This window comes from Anolis sagrei, chromosome 1 (genome assembly GCF_037176765.1).
Source record: "Anolis sagrei isolate rAnoSag1 chromosome 1, rAnoSag1.mat, whole genome shotgun sequence".
Lineage (NCBI taxonomy): Eukaryota > Metazoa > Chordata > Lepidosauria > Squamata > Dactyloidae > Anolis > Anolis sagrei.
The window spans coordinates 69,119,441-69,143,285 of record NC_090021.1 but is presented as its reverse complement, the minus strand read 5'-3'; the positions used below and the strand labels follow the sequence as shown (position 1 = coordinate 69,143,285).

The 23,845-nt window shown below is 40.1% G+C and overlaps 1 protein-coding gene across 2 annotated transcripts in view; it reads left to right on the top strand.

Annotated features, from left to right (window-relative positions):
- SYNJ2 (synaptojanin 2) overlaps positions 1-23,845 on the top strand; it is a 76,898-nt gene that overhangs the window by 6,790 nt on the left and 46,263 nt on the right. For both annotated transcript variants that reach the window (XM_060753648.2, XM_060753647.2), the window contains exons 2-4: positions 2,206-2,292; positions 13,355-13,625; positions 16,031-16,256. In XM_060753648.2, coding sequence (XP_060609631.2) covers positions 2,206-2,292; positions 13,355-13,625; positions 16,031-16,256 — 584 coding nt within the window. The remainder of the gene's footprint in view (positions 1-2,205; positions 2,293-13,354; positions 13,626-16,030; positions 16,257-23,845) is intronic.

Here is a 23,845-nt window from a genome sequence, read left to right as displayed (position 1 = left end):
ATTAATTTTGCACTGTAGAAGCATCATAACTCTGAGCAGTTCTTTATATGCCATAGTGCAAAGTATGAATGTACATAAAGATATTAATCATATGCTCATTAATGATAACATTTTTTTTAATCAACTCAAAATTATGATAACTGTCATAAAGTTTTCTTCACCATATTTATTCAGTTAGAGGATTCACTTTGTCTTCCTTTAAGGCTGAGAGGATGTGACTTGCCCAGTAGGTTTCCACTGCTGAGTGGGATTCAGACTCTGTTTTCTGGGAATTATAGTTCAACAACAGCATTTTCAGTAGCTTCTATGTTATCTCCCAGATGTTCAACAATATGAACATTGTTGGTTCTCTTGTTGCTTCCAGACCTTTAAATGTATCAAGCTAATTAAAGGCAAACTTTGGCATCAGGGCTTTTGTTAATGAAATAATTAGCATGCTGTTTTAAACAGATTGCTTACTGGTTCAAACAAAAGAATGAACTCTGTGGTTTTAATGCCTTTTCCCCTGTGAGGCGTGATATGGCAGAGTTTAAAAATTGCTTGCATTCCAAAACTCTTGTTTACATTTTAAAATGTCAAGCTATTGGCTGTATTTTGCAGTTTGTCATATAGTGCTACACTGCTAAAGACAACGATTCTTTTGTCCAACGGATCCTAAAACACCCCAATTCATTGACCTCCAGTGCATGTTCTTTGGGTACATTGACACAGAAACAAAGCTTTATACAGGGAACAGTTCAGATATCCTTTTAGTGAGAAAGTTTTAAATCACGATACAAATTCCTAGATGTGTGTCTAGACACACTTTGGTCTGGATTGAATTGAGCTTCAACATACTCAGCTCCATCCAGTCCACTGCTGATGACAGATACTTATGGGACCATTGTCCTTGGAATTAGATTGGAAGGAGGGATATTGTAGAGCAGGCATAGGCAAACTTTGGCCTTCCACATGTTTTGGACTTTAATTCCCACAATTCCTAACAGCCTCAGGCTCCTTTCTTTTTCTCCTCAGCCACTTAAGCAACTGGGGGGGGGGGAGGAGGAAAGGGCTTGAGGCTGTTAGAAATTGTGGAAGTTGAAGTCCAAAACACCTGGAGGGCCCAAGTTTGCCTATGCCTGTTGTAGAGTGTCATCAGCATGGCGGCATGGGGCCCACGGCGAGTCAAACAAAACTGATAATGTCAAAATGTCTTAGAGCCATGAGAAGCCAAGATGTTCAATGAGCCAGAAGAGCTTTCTTAGGCAGTCATTCCCCCCAATGAAGATGAATCATCAAGTGAAAAGTTTCCTGGTTTTCTAAGATTAGCAATGTGCAAACATATTCTTTTCTATCTTTGAGGTCTCTGTCATTTCCAAATTATGATGCTCCTAATACAACCCTATCATGGGCTTTTCTTGGTAAGATTTTTTTCAGAAAGAGTTTAACGCTCTTGCCTTCTTTAAATGAGAGACTGTGACTTGTCCAAGGTCATCCAGTAAGCCTTTCACTGCTGAGATTCCCAGAGTACTAATCTAACAAGGGCCCCTCCAAAATTGCCCAATTTTGTGACACGTCAGTGACAACCACCTTCTCTTTGGTTTCTTTTTAAAACAAGGTGTGCCTTCTTTTCAATCTGAGTCACAATTGTGCCACCTTGATTCTGTCGAAAAGAAGCTGTATGTGTGTCCTGGCATTCACTAAGTTGGTGTCAAAGCTTCAAGCACCAGTTTGGTGGAAGGGGAACCAATCACTTTACCTAACCAGTTTTTCATCTTTGCCTTTTCGTCTTGGTTTTTCAAATAAAATAGCATTCTGTACTTGCCCCTGCATTTGCCACTATGTTCTATGTTGCACAACACATCATTGTCCAAATACTAACATTTTCAGCATTATATCACCCCAGGTCACCAAGTCCATTTTAAATTACTCAAAACAGTGGAGCAATTTTGATTTCCCCAAAATACTAATGTACTTGAAAACCTGTAAGAAAAAAAAACTAGCTGAAAATGAAACTGGAAGTGGCATGATGCAAGATTATGGCTTGAAGAGGTGTGGAGATGGTATATGCCCACTTCCAACTCCGTAGTCCCTTTTCCCACCATAAAATTCGGAATTGCCCAGAAACTTGCAATTTTGTAAAATTTCTAATGGAGACTTTCTTTAGTGGGTTTTTGGCTTTTCTCTTAGACCAATGTGCTTACCATTATTTTTGTCACTCTGTAGCTCCTGAAGAAAAAGAAGAAATTAAAGGGCAATATGAGAAGCTCATGGATGCTTATGGATGCCTAGGAGAATTTCAGTTAAAATCTGGTAAGTAGATCATTAACGGAATGACATCATAGAGGAAACAGAAAAACCATGTATCAGTAGTCCCAGGTGAATTGACATTTTTATTATTATTATTATTATTTTTTGTGGTGCAGTGGGTTAAACCACTGAGCTGCTGAATTTGCTGATTTAATGATTCCAGGTTCGAATTCGGGGAGCTGTGTGAGCTCCCATCATTAGCCCCAGCTTTTGCCAACCTAGCAGTTCGAAAACATGCAAACGTGAGTGGGAAGTTAACAGTGCTCCATGCAGTCATGCCAGTCACATGACCTTGGAGGTGTCTATGGACAACGCCGGCTATTTGTCTTAGATATAGAGATGAACACCAACTCCCAGAGGCGGACACAACTGGACTCAATGTCAGGGGAAAATCTTTACCTTACCTTACTTAATAGAAAGGATATATTGGGTTAAAGGGAAGATGTTCTGTAATTCACTGTGTTTTCTGCAAAAGAGATCATAGTAGCATTTCACAAGCTACAAACAACTCTTATTTCTTTTATGAAATTTGTTGACATCTTTATTTATCCATAATCTTTATTTGATTATGGAAGCTAAGCAGGGTTTGGCCAGGTTAGTACTTCCGTGGGGGATCAGAAAGAAATATCTGGTGATATAGCTTTTATTTCACCCCTGACTATTCTTCACCTAAGAAAACACTATGAAATACATGAAGTTAGTATAAGTTAGCAGACAACTCGAAAGCTCATACAAACATTTGCTGCACTTGGCTTACTTGACCAAGATCTTAACATCACTTAAGCACAGCAGAAATACCTGATAATAGAGGTATGTTACCTCAATACCAGTTTTTCTTATTGTGTCAGAAGTGAGTTGAGAAACTGCAAGTCGCCTCTGGTGTGAGAGAATTGGCCGTCTGCAGAAATGTTGCCCAGGGGACTCCCAGTTGTGTTACCATCCTGTGGGAAGCTTCTCTCATGTCCCCACATGGGAAGCTGGAGCTGACATACAGGAGCTCATTCCATCTCATGGATTCAAACTGCTGAACTTCAGGTCATCAGTTCAGCTGACACAAGGGTTTAACCCATTACACCACCACAGCTCCTCAGTACCAGTGAAGGACAATATATCAGTAGGTGAGCCGAAGTTTGCTCATGTCTGCTGTAAAAGAACAGACTTCTTTTCAGGAGTCTATTAATAATTGACAAAAGATGCTTTTGGTGGAAGTAAATAACTGGGTCTGCTTGACCAACTGTATACTTCCGTCTTCATTTTTATGGGAAAAGAAAGGCTCTCCCAAAGACTAGGAGTTGCCTGAGAAAACTTGGCTATAAGTGCCACTGCTCTTTTCTCAGGTACCTATTTAATGTGAAGCTGAGTCATGGAAAATATGTTTGGCCATGCCCTTTGTTCAGATGCATTTTGAGAAAAACACAAAGGAAATTTTGGCTCATTGTATTGAACTGGTTGAATTAATGAGGAATAAAGTCTTAATTAAAGGCGATGGAGGTCCTGGTGCGCTCCTTAAGAGGACTGTTGTCTTTTAGCCCTTTCCATCAGCCTTTGGTTTTGTATCTGCCTATATTTTCTTTCTCCCAGAAGGGTTATGCCCAATAGGTGAAAACTCTCAAATTACAATCCTGGAGCAAAAGAGAAACAATACTTTATGAACCTCTTTCTCCCTGACAAGAAGCTATGAAAGTGACTCTACCCCTTATCTTTTGGACAGAGCCTCTGACCCCTGACAGGTAGAAATGCAGAAGGAGAGGCTTTTCCTGCCAACGAGATACAGTTCAAGGGAAGGCTATGCCTCTTCTGATTTTACATAACAAATGTTGCAATCCTTGAGAAGGACCCTTTTCATGCCAAGAGTCAGCAAACTTCACTGGATAGTATTTTTCTCCTTCTGTGTATTCCAAATAGCTGTATTTATAAATGCCAGTGGATTTTTCATCTGATAAAATAATCATCATCATCATCATCATCATCAACAACAACTTTATTTATACCCCACTACCATCTCCCCAATGGGGACTCGGAGCGGCTTACATGAGGCCAAGCCCAAACAACAAATTACAATAGAGTAAAACCAAAAATGCAACAATAACAACATCATAATTACATAAAACATGTGAATACATAACAATATAAAATTACAATAAGCACAATCACAATGACAATAGACTGTAGCCCACAAAAGCTTCATAATAGAAATGTATTTTTCCTTTTTTAGTCTCAGAGGTGCTACTCTCAGAAATGGTTCTTAAACTCTGAGCCTCCAAATATTGTGTGGTTCAATCCCACAGGCACCAGCTAGCATCTTTTAGGATTCTTGAGAACCAAAGGGATTCTGGAGGAGCAAAAATGAATAATTAATAAAAGAGGCTACTCATCCCATGTAAGCATGGAGAGAAAGTATAGCCATTGAATCCTCCCAGCCTGTGCTCTCTTTCTTCTCTTTTGAATAAAGAAACAAACAATTGTGGGCAATGAGAGGGATATGACAGTGAGATGGATGATGTAGTGATTCTTTGTCTCTTAGAAAAAGACAGGTGTGTGTAATATGGATAAAAACCTAGTAAAACAATGTCAAAATGTAAGTGAAAGTGTTTAGTGAAATTGTTGTACAACTAATTTGATGCCTAGCCTTGCCCATTTGTTGGCCTTTCTGTAGGTAAAAGCATTTGAGACAAGCTAGAATATGGATTGCTAATTATAATGAGCTATGTCAAGGTCTGTAGCTTAAAAAGATAACTAGAAATGTGTTTGTATGCCATGGTTACATAAACTTACACAATTTATCTAGTGGAATGTTTTTTGTAGTCTCACTGTAAAATCCAAAATGTTCCTCTGTCAGAGGAATGCTTGTTTCTGCAGAGTGAAGTATGTTTAAAGTCTGTTTCTTGGGGCACCATTGTCATTCGGGTCCATTGCAATTTCCAGTCCCATCCCCAAATTTAAGGAAATGCAAAACAGCACTTGTATAGATCCCAGCCCATTTCCTCAGATAGAGGGAGCCTTTCTCTCAGATGCCAATAATTGCTTAGGTGGGTTGTGGATGTGTGGGGGAATTTAAATGCAAAAGGTACAAATGATGAGATGCAGAACGAACATAATAATACAAAGAGGTATGAGCCAAATGTGACCCTTACAGTTTGGCTCTCTTATATCTCCCACACACCCAAGCATTTGTAGAATATTCCGCCAATTGGGGCAATCCTCCATATAGCTTATTAAATAAGTTACGTCCTATAGTCACTTATGTCAGACTAAACTTGGTGGTGTTTGGGGAACCAGAAGACTCTTGGTAGTTTTGTTACAGCAGACTAATGCGGCACTGCCTCTTGTGAGTAACCATAGGAGTCATGCTGCCTGTTGACCCCTAGCATTTTGCCAGTATTTTACTTTCTGCTAGTTGTGCATTTGTATAGAATCACTATCCATTTCTGTTTGTTTCATTTGTAAGGCCCTGTTTTTGTTTTTGAGCACCTCTCCCAAAAACAGGCGCCATTCTGAATGAGCTTTTTCATCCCAAGTCCAAAAAACCCGAATATTTTCGTCCCATTAGCGGCAATGGGCGGGCTTCCCATGCTCCCCTTCCCCTCAATTTTAGGCACTGGCAGGTGTGGGTGCTTTCTGGTCCTTCATGCCACACACACACACTCTTTCCAGTGAGAGTGCATGTGTGTCTTACATGCCCAAAGCACCCGTGCCTGCCAGGACCTGTAGCCAAGCACCGAATATCAGGCGACCAAACGGTTACCATTCCCACTTTCCTTTTGTTTCACTGATATTTCCTTACCAGAGGACGGTGTACTGTTTTATGCCATCTGTATGAAACAAACATTACGAAAACATGAATTAAATGGCTGAAACAGTTACCGGACCCATGACTACTTTCTACAGAAAATTACCCAGCACATAAAAGGAGGTGGTGTTTACCTCAAGTAATGAACAAGTCACTTACTCTTTTTATTTTCTATGTGGCATGTTTTCCTTAATAAGTGACTTTTAATGTACAGGAGGCACTGCTTTCCTTTGAATGTGACTCCCATTGTCTGCCTATCCCCTTATTTATTTATTTATTTATTTATTTATTTCCCATTTATTTCCCATGCTTGTACCTTGCACTTTTTACCCTGAAGGGGACTCAGGGCAGCTTCACAACCAGCAACAATTCAATGCCCAAGAACCAAACAAATTCCCAAAAATAGCAATTACAATTAAAACCAGCAATAAAACATGGATTGTTAAAACAGCAATTAAAATCATGCAAGTTTGCCTCTTGCTGCAAGGGCCATGTTTTTTAACTGTCTAAAACTGGTAGGTGGTGGGGTGAAATAAGTGCTTGTGGGGCATAGAAGAGTATATTATATTTTGAAAAAATGCATGGTGACAAAAAGTAATTCCAACTTCAGCTGTAGACATTTAATTCAGCTACAAGTCAGAAAATCCTTTAAATCTTTTGAAATGTGCATTAGTCACAACATGGAGACCAGACAGGCTTAAATCCAAATATTTGGCCTATAAAACAGACAAAAAGGGCAGTATGACTGAACCGACTAGCAAATCAGACAGGAAGTGTTGTATAATTTAGCAGAATAATTAATGACTTTGATTCCCATCCCCAGGGAGCTGCTGTGGAAAGGGGAAATTATCCACTTCATTAAGGGAAGAACTGTTGATTAAATTTTAATCAGTACAGTCTCTTCTTTTGTCACAAGAGGTGACAGAATGCAGAGCTGACTCCTTCAACTACATGTGATACCTGATGCGGGATATATAGGTACATATATGCACATAGGTTATACATATACACATGCTTTACATATGCTCATACTTCTTTTTATGGGAATTGGAGGGAGAGTTTTTTTTTCATTTTGCATAATCTTTGGAAGAAAGAAAAGTTTCCCTATTCTTTACCCAGAAATTCCCATGCTGATTGTTTTTTGCTTCCCACTAGTAGAAATTGGGAAAAATATGTAGTAAGAGAATGTGGTGAAAAATTCATGGGTAGCCAAGAGACAAGAGAACCCAAAGGAATGTATATCTAAGGCCTCAGGAAACTGCAGGTTGCACATCCCTTCTTAAATCAATACTTGTGAACGAATTCGTAGTTATTGATTATTTCTGCTCTGTGGAGACTGGCAACACTGAAGATCCGATCTGATCTTTATTTCCCATGCAATGCAATGACATGAGATGTTTGTTGCTCTGCATTTGAACTGTAATGTAGATTTTGTATTACTGTATAATGAGCATACATGTTATAAACATGATCACAGGGTTTGTGTATTTTTTAAAAACCAGAGCATTGCTCAGCTAGAATAACTCACTGTTTACTTTGGTTGGGATAGGCTGAAGCACAATGAATAGCCAAGGGTGTTCTGGGTTGGGCCTCAAGCGTGTTTATATTAGCTGATATGGCTTGCTACATTTGTTCTAGTCTTTTTCATATTGCCATTTAGTTGAGTGTGCAAGTGCAACATTGTGGGTGAAGTGAGAGCCTTACAAATAAGTATCCTAATAGCTCTGCTAGTATCTGAACTGGGATATCAGATGGACACAAATTATCTGTTTTTAAGAACATGTTTTGAAACATCTTGGTTTCCTTGATAAGCTGTGATTTCATGGCTGTTTGTAGTCCCACACAGTCATATCTGTTTGGTGCTGTCACTGTGTTCATCGTTTTTGCGGCCAGTTTCTTCCCTTGTGGCAACCTTTTAGTGGCGAGCACTTTGGCGTTTAACTAAACTGGTCCTTGGACTATAACTACATAAACTACCCATCACAATATGGGCAGAGCCTCAATAGCTTGGTAGAACCATCACAGTCACAAAGAGCCCAGGATTACTGCCACAGTGTGTTAAAGCAGCAGGGTAAGACTTTGTGGAGAAAGTTATGAAGTATTTAAATGCATATACATAAAGTGTTCGCAGCCTTTAACTCTAGGCACTGTAGTCATGTGTTGGAAAGGATGCACATATGTTCCTGCGGATCAGCACTTCTGTGCAGAATTTCTCTTGGTTTAGGGAATGATATTTACATGGATGGCATATGTTCTGTATCAGAAACTAGAGCTGATGTGGTCTATCCAATGCAATTTTCTGAATCAGCACCCCCAAATAAACAAACCAAATCTATTTGTATCCCTTTTGGTACTAATGTTGGAGAGTGGTCCCTGGTCAAAGTGGACCTTGGTCAAAAAAAGGTTGAGAAGCACTGACCTAGATAGACAGGAGATAGAAGAGGGAGTAATACTCAGTTTATGTCCACATCTGACTGGGTCCACCTCGCCAAATATCTCACAGGGAACATCTCTCCTTTGTGCCCCATCCCACAGAAATTGGATACCACCTCTCTACCCCGAGCAAAACTGCCTGGTATCCTCATTGTAAATTTTAATGAGTAGTGCAGTGAGAAATATCATGGACATTACCACTTTAAAAATGTACTAACATTGTAGATTGGGGTGGTGAAAATCTGAGTGAATAATAAAACATGAGTTACTGCCTGCAAGGCCGGTAGCATTTTTATGTCATCTGCTAATAAAGACACACTTTTCATAAATACAACCTTGAAGGTATCTTCAGTATCCATGGTGACAAAGCAAAGAGAGAAATTGTGGCTCCTTTCAGCTGTATTATAAGGGAAGTTTTAAGGACAGTGCACTGCATGATACAAAAGGAGGGAAAGGGGCTTAAAATGTAGTTTTCAGGATGCCTTTGTGTTATGGTGCTAACTTGGGGATAGGTAAAGGTAAAGATTTTCCCCTGACATTGTCCATTTGTGTCCAACTCTGAGGGTTGGTGCTCATCTCCATTTCTAAGCCGAAGAGTCAGTGTTTTCCATAGACACCTCCAAGGTCATGTGGCCAGCATGACTGTATGGAGTGCTGTTACCTTCCCACCAGAGCAGTACCTATTGATCTACTCACATTTGCATGTTTTCGAATTGCTAGATTGGCAGAAGCTGGGGCTAACAGCGGGTGCTCATGCCACTCCCTGGATACGAACCTTGTGACCTTCCGGTCAGCAAGTTCAGCAGCTCAGCGGTTTAACCCACTGTGCCACTGGGGGATAGCTGACGCAAAGGATGATGAATCTGTGAAAAGTAGTTTAATCACCTTATAAAATCCTGTCCTCTTTTCCTTTATCTCCCTTGCACTGACATCTGCTTAAATGGACCTGTCAGAGACATACTGGTATGTCTCTAATGGGCTACTTCCAGCAAGAATCCTTTGGAGGCAGAATCCTAAGAGCCGTTTCATTCATTGTGATTAACAGCGAGAGTTGAGCTGAATAAGTTAGCAATTCATTGTCATCATTCTGAATGCAGAGGCATGTCCTGAGTTAAGAAAACTGTAAATGTGCTTCATCAGTATGGCATCCTTTGATATTCTCGTATAACACAACAGTTTCACTCAAAAACTTTCTGATATAGGTCCAGTAGATATAACTTTAGCATTTTCTTGTCCTGCATGAATGGATTCAGTTTGTGCAGCCTGAGAATGTGAACTAGAAGAGGTGATAGCTGCTCTATGGATCCTTGCCTTTTCTGTCTTAAAAAAAGCAAGGAAGGAACTGGACAAATAGTAAAGAGGGTAGCAAATAGTGCATTACATTTGTAGGCTATAGAATTCCCTTCCCCAAATGGGTGGCGCAATGGGTTAAACTCTTGTGCTGCTGAACTGCTGACTTGAAGGTCGGCAGTTCAAATTTGAAGGATGGGGTGAGCTCCCGCTGTTTGTCCTAGCTCCTGCTAACCTAGTAGTTCAAAACATGCAAATGTGAGTAGATAAATAGGTACTTCTTCAGTGGGATAAGGCGAAAAGACACCCCAAGCAGCCTCGCCAGCCATATGACAAGGAGGTGGCAATGCAGGCTCCTCAACTTGGAAATGGAGAAAAGCACCTCCCCTCCCCAGAGCCAGAGATGAGCATTGCCTCCGGAAGCTGGAAATAAAAGAAGCCTTTGCCTTGTCTGTGCTTGTGTGTCTCATTGTTTGTGACTGTAATGTATTGAATGTTTGCCTATGTCTGCTGTATATACTGTAATCTATTCTGAGTCCCCTAGGGGAGGAGGACAGAATATAAATAAAGTTTATTGTTATTATTATTATACCCTACAGCACCTGGTATTTGTTGGCAGTCTCTATCTTCCAAGATAAGATAAGATCCGGAGTTGTACTGTGTTTTAATTGATGTAGTGAGCCATCACAAATCCTACATTGGGAATGAGACAGGATACACAGACATGAAGTATAATGGAACTATTATCATAACTTATAAACATGGCTACTGAGCATTGTGGCTAGGGTTAATGGGAATTGTTGTCCAATCCATTTAAAGAACACTATTTTGATGAAGGCTGATACACGGAAACTAAGGCTAGCTGTAAAGGCTTAAAGGAAGGTAGTTCTCTTCCATTACAATGTGAGTCTTGCCCATGTTGTTGTAATAAACATTCCTCTTCTGTACAGGCATTGCAGGGGTAGAAGAAAATAGGCAAAATTAGCACAAGGCAGCATGTAACAGTTGTAGGGGTTATCTGTAGAGATCTGATTGGGAGATTCAGGGAACTTACATCTGCTGTTGATGAGAAGCACTTACGTGTCTGAAATCAATTCCTCTCTTTGAAGGAAAGTTGCCCAATACCTTTTCTGTTGATGTGAGGCCTTTGCACGAATAGTATGCATCAAAAATGGGGGGGGGGGCACAGTTTTTGGAGATGTAGTCAATATTCATTGTACTAAAATATATATTCTTATAAAATTAATTTAAAAAGCAAAATATGAATGTACTAACAAATGTATTAGCAATTTAAAACTGTTATTTAGAAATAGTATGCAGGGAAAACAGACATAGGTTTAAGCTGATTAATGTATTGCTGCTGTTGATTCTCTTCTTCATCTCTTGCTGCCAGGAGGAAGGATTGTTTTTAAGTCCAATTCAGAGATCTTTTGAGTTTCCTTATATTATTCTCTGTATTTGACTCGGCAGTGGTTATGTGCTGCAGTGTAAATTGTGTATTAACTGGACTTCAGATACTCTGGGGCTAAAATATACCAATGATCTGGAAGAAAATGCTTGTTTCATTTGGATTTGTTTTACTTTATGTTTGGTAACAGGAAGTTTTTCGTGGCTATTAGGTAATCTGAAGTGATTGGATGCACTTGTAAATTAGGTCATGCACAATGCAGCTGGAATTATGAAATAAATATTCAGAGCAAGATCGCCTTTGGAGAGCAACCAGCGGGCACATTGGTTGCAGTTGCATTTGCGTTTCCATCCCTTTCTTGTAGATTTTTTTCAAGCCTCTCTTGCCACTGATTTTATAGCCATTTCTGGATGACAGCTTTGCCCAGCTGTTTCTTTCTTAATTTGCAGTTAGACCTGCTTTCCTCAGTTGGGAGAGAGCCTGACTAAAACAACAAAAAATAATAATGGAATACTTTCTAGAGGGGCATTTTTCCCTGTAGAGGAAGATGAAGACCATCCCAGTGCACATATATATCCTAGGAAAAGCAGTTAGTGGAATGGAAGCACATATTTATATTGGATGTTCTCATTTTGCAAGCGTTGGCACAACTCAGGGCTCTTCCAGACTGACCAAAAGCCTCAGGATTTCTTCTTTTGAGGCTTTTTGCTGACCTTTATTCCCTTTCCATTTTAAATCCCAATTAATATTTTTCTCACTCTGATTTCTTTTTACAATTATAGATCCCTTTGAAAAAATATGAGGGATTTGTTGAGTTCTTGTAGGGATGTGGTTCCCAACCGTTTTTTGACCAGGACCACTTTGATCTGGGACCACTCTCCAACATTAGTACCAAAAGGATTACAAATTAGTTTTTGGTCAACTCTAGATTTGGTTTGGTTATTTAGATTGCTGATTCAGAAAATTGCATTGGATAGACCACATCAGCTCTAGTTTCTGATACAGAACATAAACCATCCAGCAGTCACCATCTGCTCACCCGTAGAAAACCATGTTTAATAAGCACTGGCACTATAAGAGGGTTTTGCTAGACCATCCGCTCTCGTTGCAACAGTGTAGTAAAGGTGAGGCTGTGGATCATATTTTAGTTCTTGCAGACCACTGGGAGTCCATGGACCACAGGTTGGGAACCACTGTTATAGGGTGTGTGGTAGTGAGGTAGAAGGAGATTTCATCAACATACTTCAAGTGAGAAACATCATAGTTAAAAAGAAACATGTGGATTGTGGGATAGTATTAAACCAGTGCTTCTCAACTTGTGGGTCCCCAGGTGTTTTAGCCTGCAACTCCCAGAAATCCCAGTTTACCATCTGTTAGGATTTCTGGGAGTTGAAGGCCAAAACATCTGGGGACTCAGGTTGAGAACCACGGTACTAAACACTACTAGAAGCAGCAACAAACCAGAGCCAACCCCCTTGAACATTTAGTGGGTGATTATACGAAAGGCAGAAATAACCATTACAAGCTCTGGCATTTACTGCAATTATTGAGCAGTCTGGGGGAGCTTTATCTGTAAAGGCAGTTCCTCCTCTTGTCCTTAACTGAAGGATTTTAGGCTTTCATATATACTCCCCAGGCCCTGTATCATCTTCTCATTACCACAAAAAAGGTGAGATAGGTAAGCAAAGGTCACTTGAGTAAGTGTCTTTTGAACTTTGTGCAGCCATTGTTTTGGTTTGATCAAACGCTGTTGTTGTTTTGAAATGGTTTAGATTTCTGTCACCCCTTTCATGTTCCCTACATTTTATGGTTTCAAAGTTTGTTTTCTGAAGCTCCCAGAGGGGTGGTGGAGAAATATAATACATAAATAATGTCTAACAGAGAAATGTTCTTCTAAAGATTTATGGATTTAATCATGCCTGCCTAGCTTTCTGACATATTTACAGTGAGTTCCTGACAGATTAGCTTCATTCATCTCAGGGCTGGCCTTTGGTAAACCACGAGCATCAGCAAGGCCTTATTTATCTCCTTCTGTAACACAGTAGGTAGTACAGGAGACTGACAGGCCGCCTTTACAGACAAAGCTTAGAATGGCAGAGCCATTTGTATTCCTTTGTAACAGTAATGTACCTGTCATTTTCTAGGCAACAGCACCTTGCATTTCCTGGTCCTTGTGACAGGCTGTACATCAGTGGGGAAAATCCTTGATGCTGAGGTTTACAGGATCACGGCGATAGAAATCTGTCCTCTCCAGGAAGAAACGAAGGAAGATGATCGTATTTCTGCCCTGAAGAAAATTTTAAATTCTGGGGTGTTCTTCTTCTCTTGGCCAAATACAGGATCGAACTTTGATCTTACTGTCCGAGCCCAGAAGCAGGGCGACAGCAACTATCAAACTGGAAACCCCTTCTTCTGGTTGGTTTTGCATGCTACCTCTTTGTTTTGAAATACTCCAAAACCTTGGGGATTTCTGCTGTATGCACTGCTCTTGTGGAAAATTGGTATATTTCTCCATCTGAGTAAAGGATGGAGAGTATGTGGCCCTCCAAACATTCCCATCAACTTTCACCACTGGTTATATAATTTGCAGTGGAACAACATTTGATGGGCTATAAGTTGTGCACTGCAGCAAGAAACATAAATGTGGAAAGCCAGTTATTGTCTAATCTTGGAAGCTGAACAGGGTCAAGTCTGCTTAGTACTTTAATACAAAAGAAAGAAAGTGCTGGAAGCTATATTTCAGAGGAAGAAACTGGTAAAACCACCTCTGAGCATTTCATTCCTAACAAGTTCTTATGAAACGTATGAGATCACCATAGTCAACAAGTGACTTGAAGGCACATGCACACACACATACCTGTCCAGCCTCATGTTATGCAGGCTGAGCATCCTCATCTAGAATCCTAGTATACAAAATACTCCAACATTGTCAATATGGGATGCTGAGAAAGTGGCATCTTATTATCTGTGATTCAGTGCCACAAATTTTGTTTCATGCACAAAGGAAATATTTGTGCGAAAGGACTATCCCTTATTTAAGCTTACAAGTGTCCACATACGAAAACTTTTGCTAGCAGAAAGATGGGGGTGGGGGGTGGGAGGTCACATGTAGTCCATCTTAGTGAGTGGAAACTTCAGTGTGAAACCAGGCATGCTCTAGTTTCCCAGAACACTGAAATTTTAAAACCTGAGATATAATTCACTGTTTGCAATATGCTTTATACAAATTCTAAATATCTGCAGCCTAGGTAATGCACAAATGTATATGTTCCTTTAAAAACTGTAATGGTTTTTCTTTAAGCTATTTTAAATAAGTAGAAACTTTACATAATGTATGCTGTGGTAATGATATTTAGACGAGATGTACCCAAAGCAGCTCATCTGTACCTTAGACTCCTCCTGTGGCTGACTGGATGTAAATAGTAATGGCACATCTGAGTGCAGGAAGAAATTGAACTGGGACAATGTTTCAAAGCTACCTTAATTTTAAACCTATATAAATAATTGAATTTTTAAATGCCCTGGCACCAGATTGTTTTGATAAGGAATTTTATTTAATTTTTCTTCTCTGTCTTCAGTGTGGTTTGTATACGTAAGTATTCTCAACTTGCTAAAAGCTTTCGGTTTTTTGTTAGATTTCTTGTCCATCTTCCCTCTAACATTGAGTCCTAAAATAAAGTTGAGTAATAAATGCAGTGCATGTTCCTTCAGCCATTAGTTACAAAACTAATGGCTGAACGAATGGAATTGCTTCTCTGCATGAAAATCCTATTCGAGCCTTCAAGTTTCACTTGCAGTGTGCCTTGGCTAGTGGCTGGTGGGCAAATAAAAGGAAGTGGTGTTGTGTTTATGGCCTGCTTGTGAATCTTCCTAGAGGCACTTGGCTTCCCTGTGTGAAAAAGAGAATGTTTGACAAGAGCAGTCTTTGGCATGACCTAGCTGTCTCTAATCAGATGCTGTCCAGATAGGATAGCCTGAAACACGTTGGCTTAAATGCAGTAGCTAGTCACAGGCAAAATCAACATATTATAAGGAACTTGGTCAGTTAATAATAATAAGAATAATAATAGGAATAAGAATAATAAGAATAATTTATTTATAACCCACTCTCCAAGGGGACTCACTTATTTAAGTTCTGTTGATTTAGTGAGACTTCTCTAGTTGGAAGTAGTCAAGTGGACCTAGGCCCATCTCTCTCATTATAGGAGTTGTAGTCCAATTGGAGGGCTACAGTATGGTTAAGGCTGGTCTAAACATCCAGCATTTTAAACTACTACTACTACTACTACTAACTACTAACTACTTCTACTTTATATGGCACCTTTTCCTCTTAACAGAGACTCGAAGTGACAAACAGTGCTAAAATATACAATATAAAACCTAAAGACCATAAAATAGAATTAACCAAACCCTATTTTAAAATAAACAGTAAAAACAATTAAAGCCATTAAAAACCTATATAAAATACATAAAACACCCCACCCCTGACTCAAATTATTTATGAGTTATCCACATTCATGAGGATCCTGTACCTTTTGCCTCAGTGGATGTGGAGGGATTAACTATATCTACCTGACAAATGTTCTGGTCACAGCCCACATCATATAACCTTGCTTTAAAATAATGTTACCGTTACAAGTTCTTCCACCTTAAAATAATCATATCTAAAGGTATTTTTTCTATATTACTCCATCCTGACGGGCTTGTGATATGTTCTATAAACAAGCGGGACTGGAAAGTCTACTTACACAGCCATATTTGGCGCACATAAAGATTTATATAAAAAATGTATAGTGATAGTGTACTCTTGCATCTTCCAGGAACCAACTGCTGCATGTCCCCTTCAAACACTACCAGGTGAATTGCTCTGATTGGCTGCTAAAAGTGATCTGTGGTGTGGTAGACATTCGCACTCTATATGCCTCTCATAAGAAGGCAAAAGCCTGCCTCATCTCCCGGATCAGCTGTGAACGAGCTGGTGCCCGATTTCTCGTTCGAGGAGTCAGTGATGACGGGCACGTTTCTAACTTTGTCGAGACGGAACAGGTAAGTGCATGAGATGGCTCAGATGGCTCTAAATAATTTAGTTGCATTCCTCTGAACTGGTAGTGGCGGAGAATCTTTTACAACAGCAAGTAACACGAGAGCAGCTTTGCAAATGCTTTTCAGAAATTATGTGTAACAGCCCACAGTGTTCATTCCCTCTACATTTTTTGCCCATTGCATATTTCTATAGTATAATACACCCACTCTATAACCTCTGGTTAGAATCTGTTGGCTAGATGGCTTGCATATTTTTCCTCATGGGCTTTAATTTACAATTGAGAAGTTACGGATTCTGCAAGTATTGTTTTAAGTGGATGAGGGTGGAAGAACAGGAGCATGATAGATTTCAGTATTGTTGCCCAGCTTTCCTATGGGATGATAAGTTTCATCAAATTCCTATTAGAACTTCCTTTTTGAAATGCCAGTATAGCTTAGAAGAGGTAAGGCAAGAATTGAGGCAATTTCTGAATATCAACTTCTAGCACTAGCCTAACAGAAGGCAAACCATATTCTTCAGTTTTATAACTCTAACTTCTTCCTTCTCTCACAGATTAAACTACGAATAGTAGAGATTGTCCCTTATTCTATCCCGCCCCCCATGCCCCAGAGGTATTTTAGTACTTTTAGCATGTGGTCTATACCCCAGTTCAGTCTTAGTTTTGATCCTGCATAGTATCTCCCAAATACTGGTGCAGGATGGGAAGAAGGAAGAACAAATTTTATTTATTTATTTATCGTGTCATCAGCAACCATTGTGTTACAATTCTAACAGAGCAAAACAAACACAGAGATTAAAAAGAAAAAGAAAAAAAAAGAAAAAAACCACACAGATTTTGTAAATTTGGTATTTGGTTAAATGTCCTTTGACCAGTATCTGGCCACTTGGAGTGCCTCTGGGGTTGCCGCAAGAAGGTCCTCCATCGTGCATGTGGCAGGGCTCAGGGTGCATTGCAGCAGGTGGTCAGTGGTTTGTTCTTCTCTGCACTCGCATGCCGAGGATTCCACCCTGTAGCCCCATTTCTTAAGATTGGCTCTGCATCTCGTGATGCCAGAGCGCAATCTGTTCAGCGCCTTCCAAGTCGCCCAGTCTTCTGTGTGCCCAGGGGGGAGTCTCTCATCTGGTATCACCCATGAATTGAGGTGCTGGGTTGCAATTAAACATTTAAAAAACAAGATTATGGCAACCAGGCTAATTGATAACTGGCAAATAGAGGGAGAAAACGTGGAGGAAGTGACAGACTTTGCATTTCTAAGCACAAAGATTACTGCAGACACAGACTGCAGCCAGGAAGAACAAATGGGGGAAATACATTAAAAAAAATCTCCTTTTGTTGTTTATTTGTTCATTCACTTCCTGCTCTTCGTGACCTCATGGACCAGCCAACACCAGAGCTCCCTGTCGACTCCCAGCTCCTTCAATGCCAAGCCAGTCACTTTAAGGATAACATCCATGCAACTTATCCTTGGCTGACCCCTCTTCTTTTTTCCTTCCATTTTCCCCAGCATCATTCTCTTCTCCAAACTTTCTTGTCTTCTCATTATGTGGCCAAAGTACTTCATCTTTGCATCTAATATCCTTCCCTTCATTTCCTAGAGTATGGACTGGTTGGATCTTCTCGTGGTCCAAGGCACTCTCAGAATTTTCCTCGAACACCACAGTTCAAAAGCATCTATCTTCCTTTGCTCAGCCTTCCTTATGGTCCAGCTTTCACATCCATAGGTTACTATGGGGAATACCATTGCTTTAACTATTCGGATCTTCATTGCTAGTGTGATGTCTCCGCTCTTCACTATTTTATCGCAATTGGCCATTCTTCTCCTCCCAATAAATAAATGTCTTCTGATTTCCTGGCTGCAGTCTGTGTCTGCAGTAATCTTTGTGCTTAGAAATGCAAAGTCTGTCACTTCCTCCACGTTTTCTCCCTCTATTTGCCAGTTATCAATTAGCCTGGTTGCCATAATCTTGTTTTTTAAATGTTTAATTGCAACCCAGCTTTTGCCCTTTCTTCTTTCACCTTGGTTAGAAGGCTCCTCAGCTCCTCCTCACTTTCAGCCATCAAAGTGGTATCATCTACATATCTAAGGTTGTTAATTTTCGTAGTTTGGTGAAATCCAAGGGGCTGAAGCCTGGATGGATTCATTGCTATTGCTGCTGCTTCTGGCAAATCATATCCTGTGCCCTCTTCCATTGCCACATTTTATGACAGTCTGGAGGTCTTCCCTCTATCCACTCACCACATCCAGCACAAGGAGCAAATAGGGCCAGGGAATCTCAAGTGGGATTATCTCTTAGACTCATAGAGGTTTGCACTGTGTGATGCAGAGCCGTTATTGAGGGCTATGTACAGACTAGACAAAGATAAGGTGGTTTTCAAATATAAATGAATGTTGTTGCAACTGAACAATTTGACAAGATATTCTAATCTGTACACCTCCATATATAAAAGTATAAATATAAGTATTTCATGGAAAGGTACACATGTACTCATGTGGTGGATTCTTCAAAAAATGTGACCTATGTCACCCAACAACATTGAATTTCATCCTAATCAGAGATCTACATGCACAATGGTGATATTTGTACTTTGCTTCGTATTGTAACTGTTATTGCTTGTACTGATGTATTGTGGGCTCGGCCTCATGTAAGCCGCACCGAGTCCCTTGGGAGATGATAGCGGGGTATAAATAAAGTATTATTATTATTATTATTATTATTATTATTATATTATGTTCTTTTTTACTACAATGTTACACTCAAATGACACTTGCAAGACCATATCAGAGCCAGACTAAAAGCACTAGTGTGCGTGCCAGGGGGGTTCCTTTTGACCAAATAAGTTAAATCAGAGTCAGTAGTGGTTTAAAACATGTTGTTTTGTAGATTCTACCCAGGGCCCCCTGTTGTTAGTTTGCATAGCATTACATTTACAATTCAGCAATGCATCTATAACACACCAGGGTTTCTACAAAAGAAAACAAGGCAAGTAATTGTTTGAGGGCAAGTATGCTTTTTGTAAAAAATGACACAACCAGGGATAATTTTCTCTACAGTAACTGAATCAGGAAACATGTCAACTTCCTTTTTAATCAGTATGTCATACAAATGTCTCATTGTATTTTGTATATTCAGAATATTGTTTTAGGTGTTAATTAAAATAAGTAATATTTCAACGTATTGTCGAAGGCTTTCATGGCTGGAATCACTAGGTTCTTGTGGGTTTTTTCGGGCTATAGAGCCATGTTCTAGAGGCATTTCTCCTGACGTTTCGCCTGCATCTATGGCAAGCATCCTCAGAGGTAGTGAGGTCTGTTGGAATTAGGACAATGGGTTTATATATCTGTGGAATGGCTGGGGTGGGGCAAGGAGCTCTTCCCTGCTGCAGTTAGGTGTGAATGTTTCAGCTGATCACCTTCATTAGCATTTGAAGGCCTGCCTGAGCCTGGGAAAATCTCTTGCTGGGAGGTGTTAATCTGTGCCTGGTTGTTTCCTCTCTGTTGTTTTGCTGTTGTAATTTTAGAGGTTTTTAATACTGGTAGCCAGATTTTGTTCATTTTCATGGTCTCTTCCTTTCTGTTGAAATTGTCCACATGCTTGTGGATTTCAATGGCTTCTCTGTGTAGTCTGACATGGTGGTTGTTGGTGTGGTCCAGCATTTCTGTGTTCTCAAATAAAATGCTGTGTCCAGGCTGGTTCATCAGGTGCTCTGCTATGGCTGACTTCTCTGGTTGAAGTAGTCTGCAGTGCTTTTCATGTTCCTTGATGCGTGTCTGGGCGCTGCGTTTGGTGGTCCCTATATAGACTTGTCCACAGCTGCATGGTACACGGTAGATTCCTGCAGAGGTGAGAGGATCCCTCTTGTCCTTTGCTGAACGTATCATTTGTTGGATTTTCTTGGTGGGTTTGTAGATCTACAAAGAGAAAGTGGAAGAGACTAGCTGTGGTCAGTTTCATATGATATTGTTCACTGTTCTATTCCCAAGACGTGTCCAAATAGATGTTGTTTCTGGTCCAGCTCCCGCATCCATAGGTTACTATGGGGAATACTGTTGCTTTAACGAAGATCCACATAGTTAAAGCAATGATATTCCCCGTAGTAACCTATGAATGTGAGACCTGGACCATAAGGCTGAGCAAAGGAAGATAGACGCTTTTAAACTATGGTTCTGGAGGAAAATTCCGAGAGTGCCTTGTATCGCAAAAAGATCCAACCAGTCCATACTCCATAAAATAATGCCTGGCTGCTCACTGGAGGGAAGGATATTAGAGGCAAAGATGAGGTACTTTGGCCACATAATGGGAAGACATGAAAGCTCGGAGAAGATCATGATGCTGGGGAAAATGGAAGGAAAAAAGAAGAGGGGCCGACCAAGGGCAAGATGGATGGATGGGATCCTTGAAGTGACTGAATTGACCTTGAAGGAGCTGGGGATGGTGATGGCCAACAGGGTGCTCTGCCGTTGGCTAGTCCATGAGGTCATGAAGAGTCAGAAACGACTGAACGAATGAACAACACTTGCTTTGAAGCCAGGTGTTACTCATCCAATATTTGTACATTTCATTTTTCCTTACTTACTGTACATGAAATTAATTTCAGGTTGTGGACAGCTGTTCTGGGTAAATCCTGAACCATTTGAGAGTTCAGAAGTAATGAATTTGAGTAAACCAAGAATGAGCATTAGCCTCATGACATAGGGGAAACATTTTAATACACACACACACACACATTTACTTGGACCAGAATTGATACTATCTGCCAAATTACAAATGTTAAATTTGTCTTCTTTGAGTGAGAAGAACTTAAACAGAGGCACAGAGATTATCAGAGAGGCTTTGATTTACAGTGGAACATCTTGGCAGTCCAATTATCTTCTCTCAAAACATCATTTTTCAGCACATTAGAAAAGACTGCAGCAGTTAACTGGACAAAAGCAGGGTTGAGCAAGAACAATGAAATACAAAGCTTATAAGTGCATGATAAAAAGATGGTTTTGGTTCCTGATGGATTAGCAGACACTTGAACATAACTGTGGAGTAGTGTGTTCTTAATAGGACCAATCTATTTTTGTATTTATAATTGCCAGGTGGTTGTCTAAAAATTGGAGAGATTTATAAGTTGAAAAACGATGTCGGGAGATGAAGCAGTACATCACAATGTTACCACTCTTGTCCTTTACACTTGAGTAGGTAATGGAGCTTTGTGTTCTTAGGATTTCTCTCCCTGTTATATACAGAATATAGAATTTGTTTCAAAAAGAGCAAAAGACACCAGTGGGAGGAGGAGTTGGTCTCTTGCCATAGTAACAGTAGAACAAAAGCGCTAAAGGGATCAAGGATTTTGACTTGGCAGTTTCCTGGGGATGAATCACATCAGGCTACCAGAACATTTTATGGCAATGACTGTAGGGACACACAGTGACACATGGTTCAGTTTCCCTGACTAACCTGACCAAGACTGTTTGGACATAATTCAAAGCATCTGTAGGGGAACTAGGAGCAAAAAAGAGGAGAAAGTTTGCTGATAGTTTGATGTGAGCAGCCTGATATGCAGTTAGAAGCACCCGGCATCTTCTGAAATTCCCTCTTACATACATCTGGGAAAGATACTACATGATCCTCCCCATTTTACTTGGATGTCTGCAGCAATTATTTTTCCAATGCTGAATTCTCAAGCTGGAACAAATCAAGGAGCACACATATCCAAGTAATGCCAATGACTGGACTTCTAGCTTGCTCCTTTTCCTCCCCAACTACTGCAGCTCTAGTGCCAATGAGGCTAGACAAAAGAGGGACTCTTGTCTGTACAGATAGAAGGATATATGTATGAGCAAGGAAAGGCTGTTAAGAATACCACCTTAACTTTCTCTTACACTTTTCTTCAAACATATGCACACTGTACTCACAGTGGTGGGACATACAAGGGTTATCCAGAAAGTAAGGTTACAAGGCACGTAACTCTTGTGGGGAATTGTCTCCTGGGATGTTGGTATCACTGCCGAAAGCAAGAAGCCAGCGGAAGCGAACAAACAGTGTCAGTCATCAGTAGCTCATCGACTGGCATTGTAGTGACGGTTAGAGATGAGCATCCTCATTTCGTTTCCCTCCAAGTGTGAAGTTTGCTGCGATTCATCGCAAAATCGTTTCAGTTCATGGAAAAGATGTAATGTCAAGGCAAGCATGTGACAAAATGGATATGGAAGAAACTTCACAGATCCATCCAAAACAAACGTCGTTTGGTGCTGACAGCAGGAGTCTGTCTCCTTCATGACAATGTGCATCCACACATCGCTCATGCAACACAAGAGTTGTTGACTTCTTTTGGTTGGGATGTTTTAAGCCATTCCTCTCACAGCCCCGATCTCTCACCCAGTGACTATAATCTGTTCACTAAACTCAAGGAACACCTTGGTGAAAAACATTTTTCAGATGAAGAGGAGGTGAAAATCGAAGTGACAAACTGGCTGAAAAAGGCGGAGGGAAACTTTTGTGATGCAGGCATCAAAAATTCGTCCCACGGGTGACAAAATGTATTGAACTGAATGGTGATTATGTGGAAAAATAATGTAATACTTATGCTACAATCCATGTAAGTTTTATTAAAATATAGTCATTCTTTGTATCTAAAAAAAACCTTGTGACCTTACTTTCAGGATAATCCTCGTATTTTGGGATAAGACTCTTCATCAGAACTCTGATAAAAAAATGCGGTGAAGGCCTATAAGACACAACTCTTGCAGTTGCAGCAATTTGGATGGTAGACTGCTAATCAATACCAGATTGCTATAGGCTGTATTTCAGAGGAAGGAACTGACAAAATAATCTGAGTATTTCTTTCCTGAAAACCCCTTATGATGTTCATAAGGCTGCCGTACATCAACAGGCAACTTTAAGGCACACACATGCATCCATGCATTATACATACAGAAATAAATCTGGAGGCTTGGGGAAATGGAATTTGGGTCTGGATCATCAGGAATGAAGTAATAACTTGGCTGCTTGCAATTCAGTGGAAAAAAAATCTTTCCACTTGGTTCACAGTGTCACGTTGGCTCTGCTCTTTCATAAATGAATAGCACCCCAGGATTCTGGATGCCAGAGAAGGTTCTTTGACCCCTTTATATTGCATTAGTTCTGACATTTTTCCTGGTTTAAGGAGAGAAAGAAACAATTAGCATTATCTCCAGGCACCGCTTTTATGCCTAAATAGTATTCCTTTGTCTCCCACTGAGTTAGCCTCCTGGCATTTCAGCTTTGTTGTGAGTCATTTTCTTCTTTTTCTGGGGATTGTAGTGACTCACTTACTGCTTAGGCAAAGAAAACAAAACAAGCTAATTTCACATCTATTTGCTTTCTACACCAAGGCCAAGAGTTAGCCTGTTAACTTATTTGGTAATTTTTGTTTACTTAACAGATGAAACCAGGAGGAATTGGCAATGCAGCAAAAACTGAGGATTGAACTAAACTGTGGGTGGGCGGGAATACTAAAGGGAGTTTGGCAGATCACACTGTGTGTGGAAAAAAGGAGGAGCACGTCTTCATTTTTACAGTATTTAAGCAATAAAGTACATGATTTGTCTGCTGGCAGTTCAAA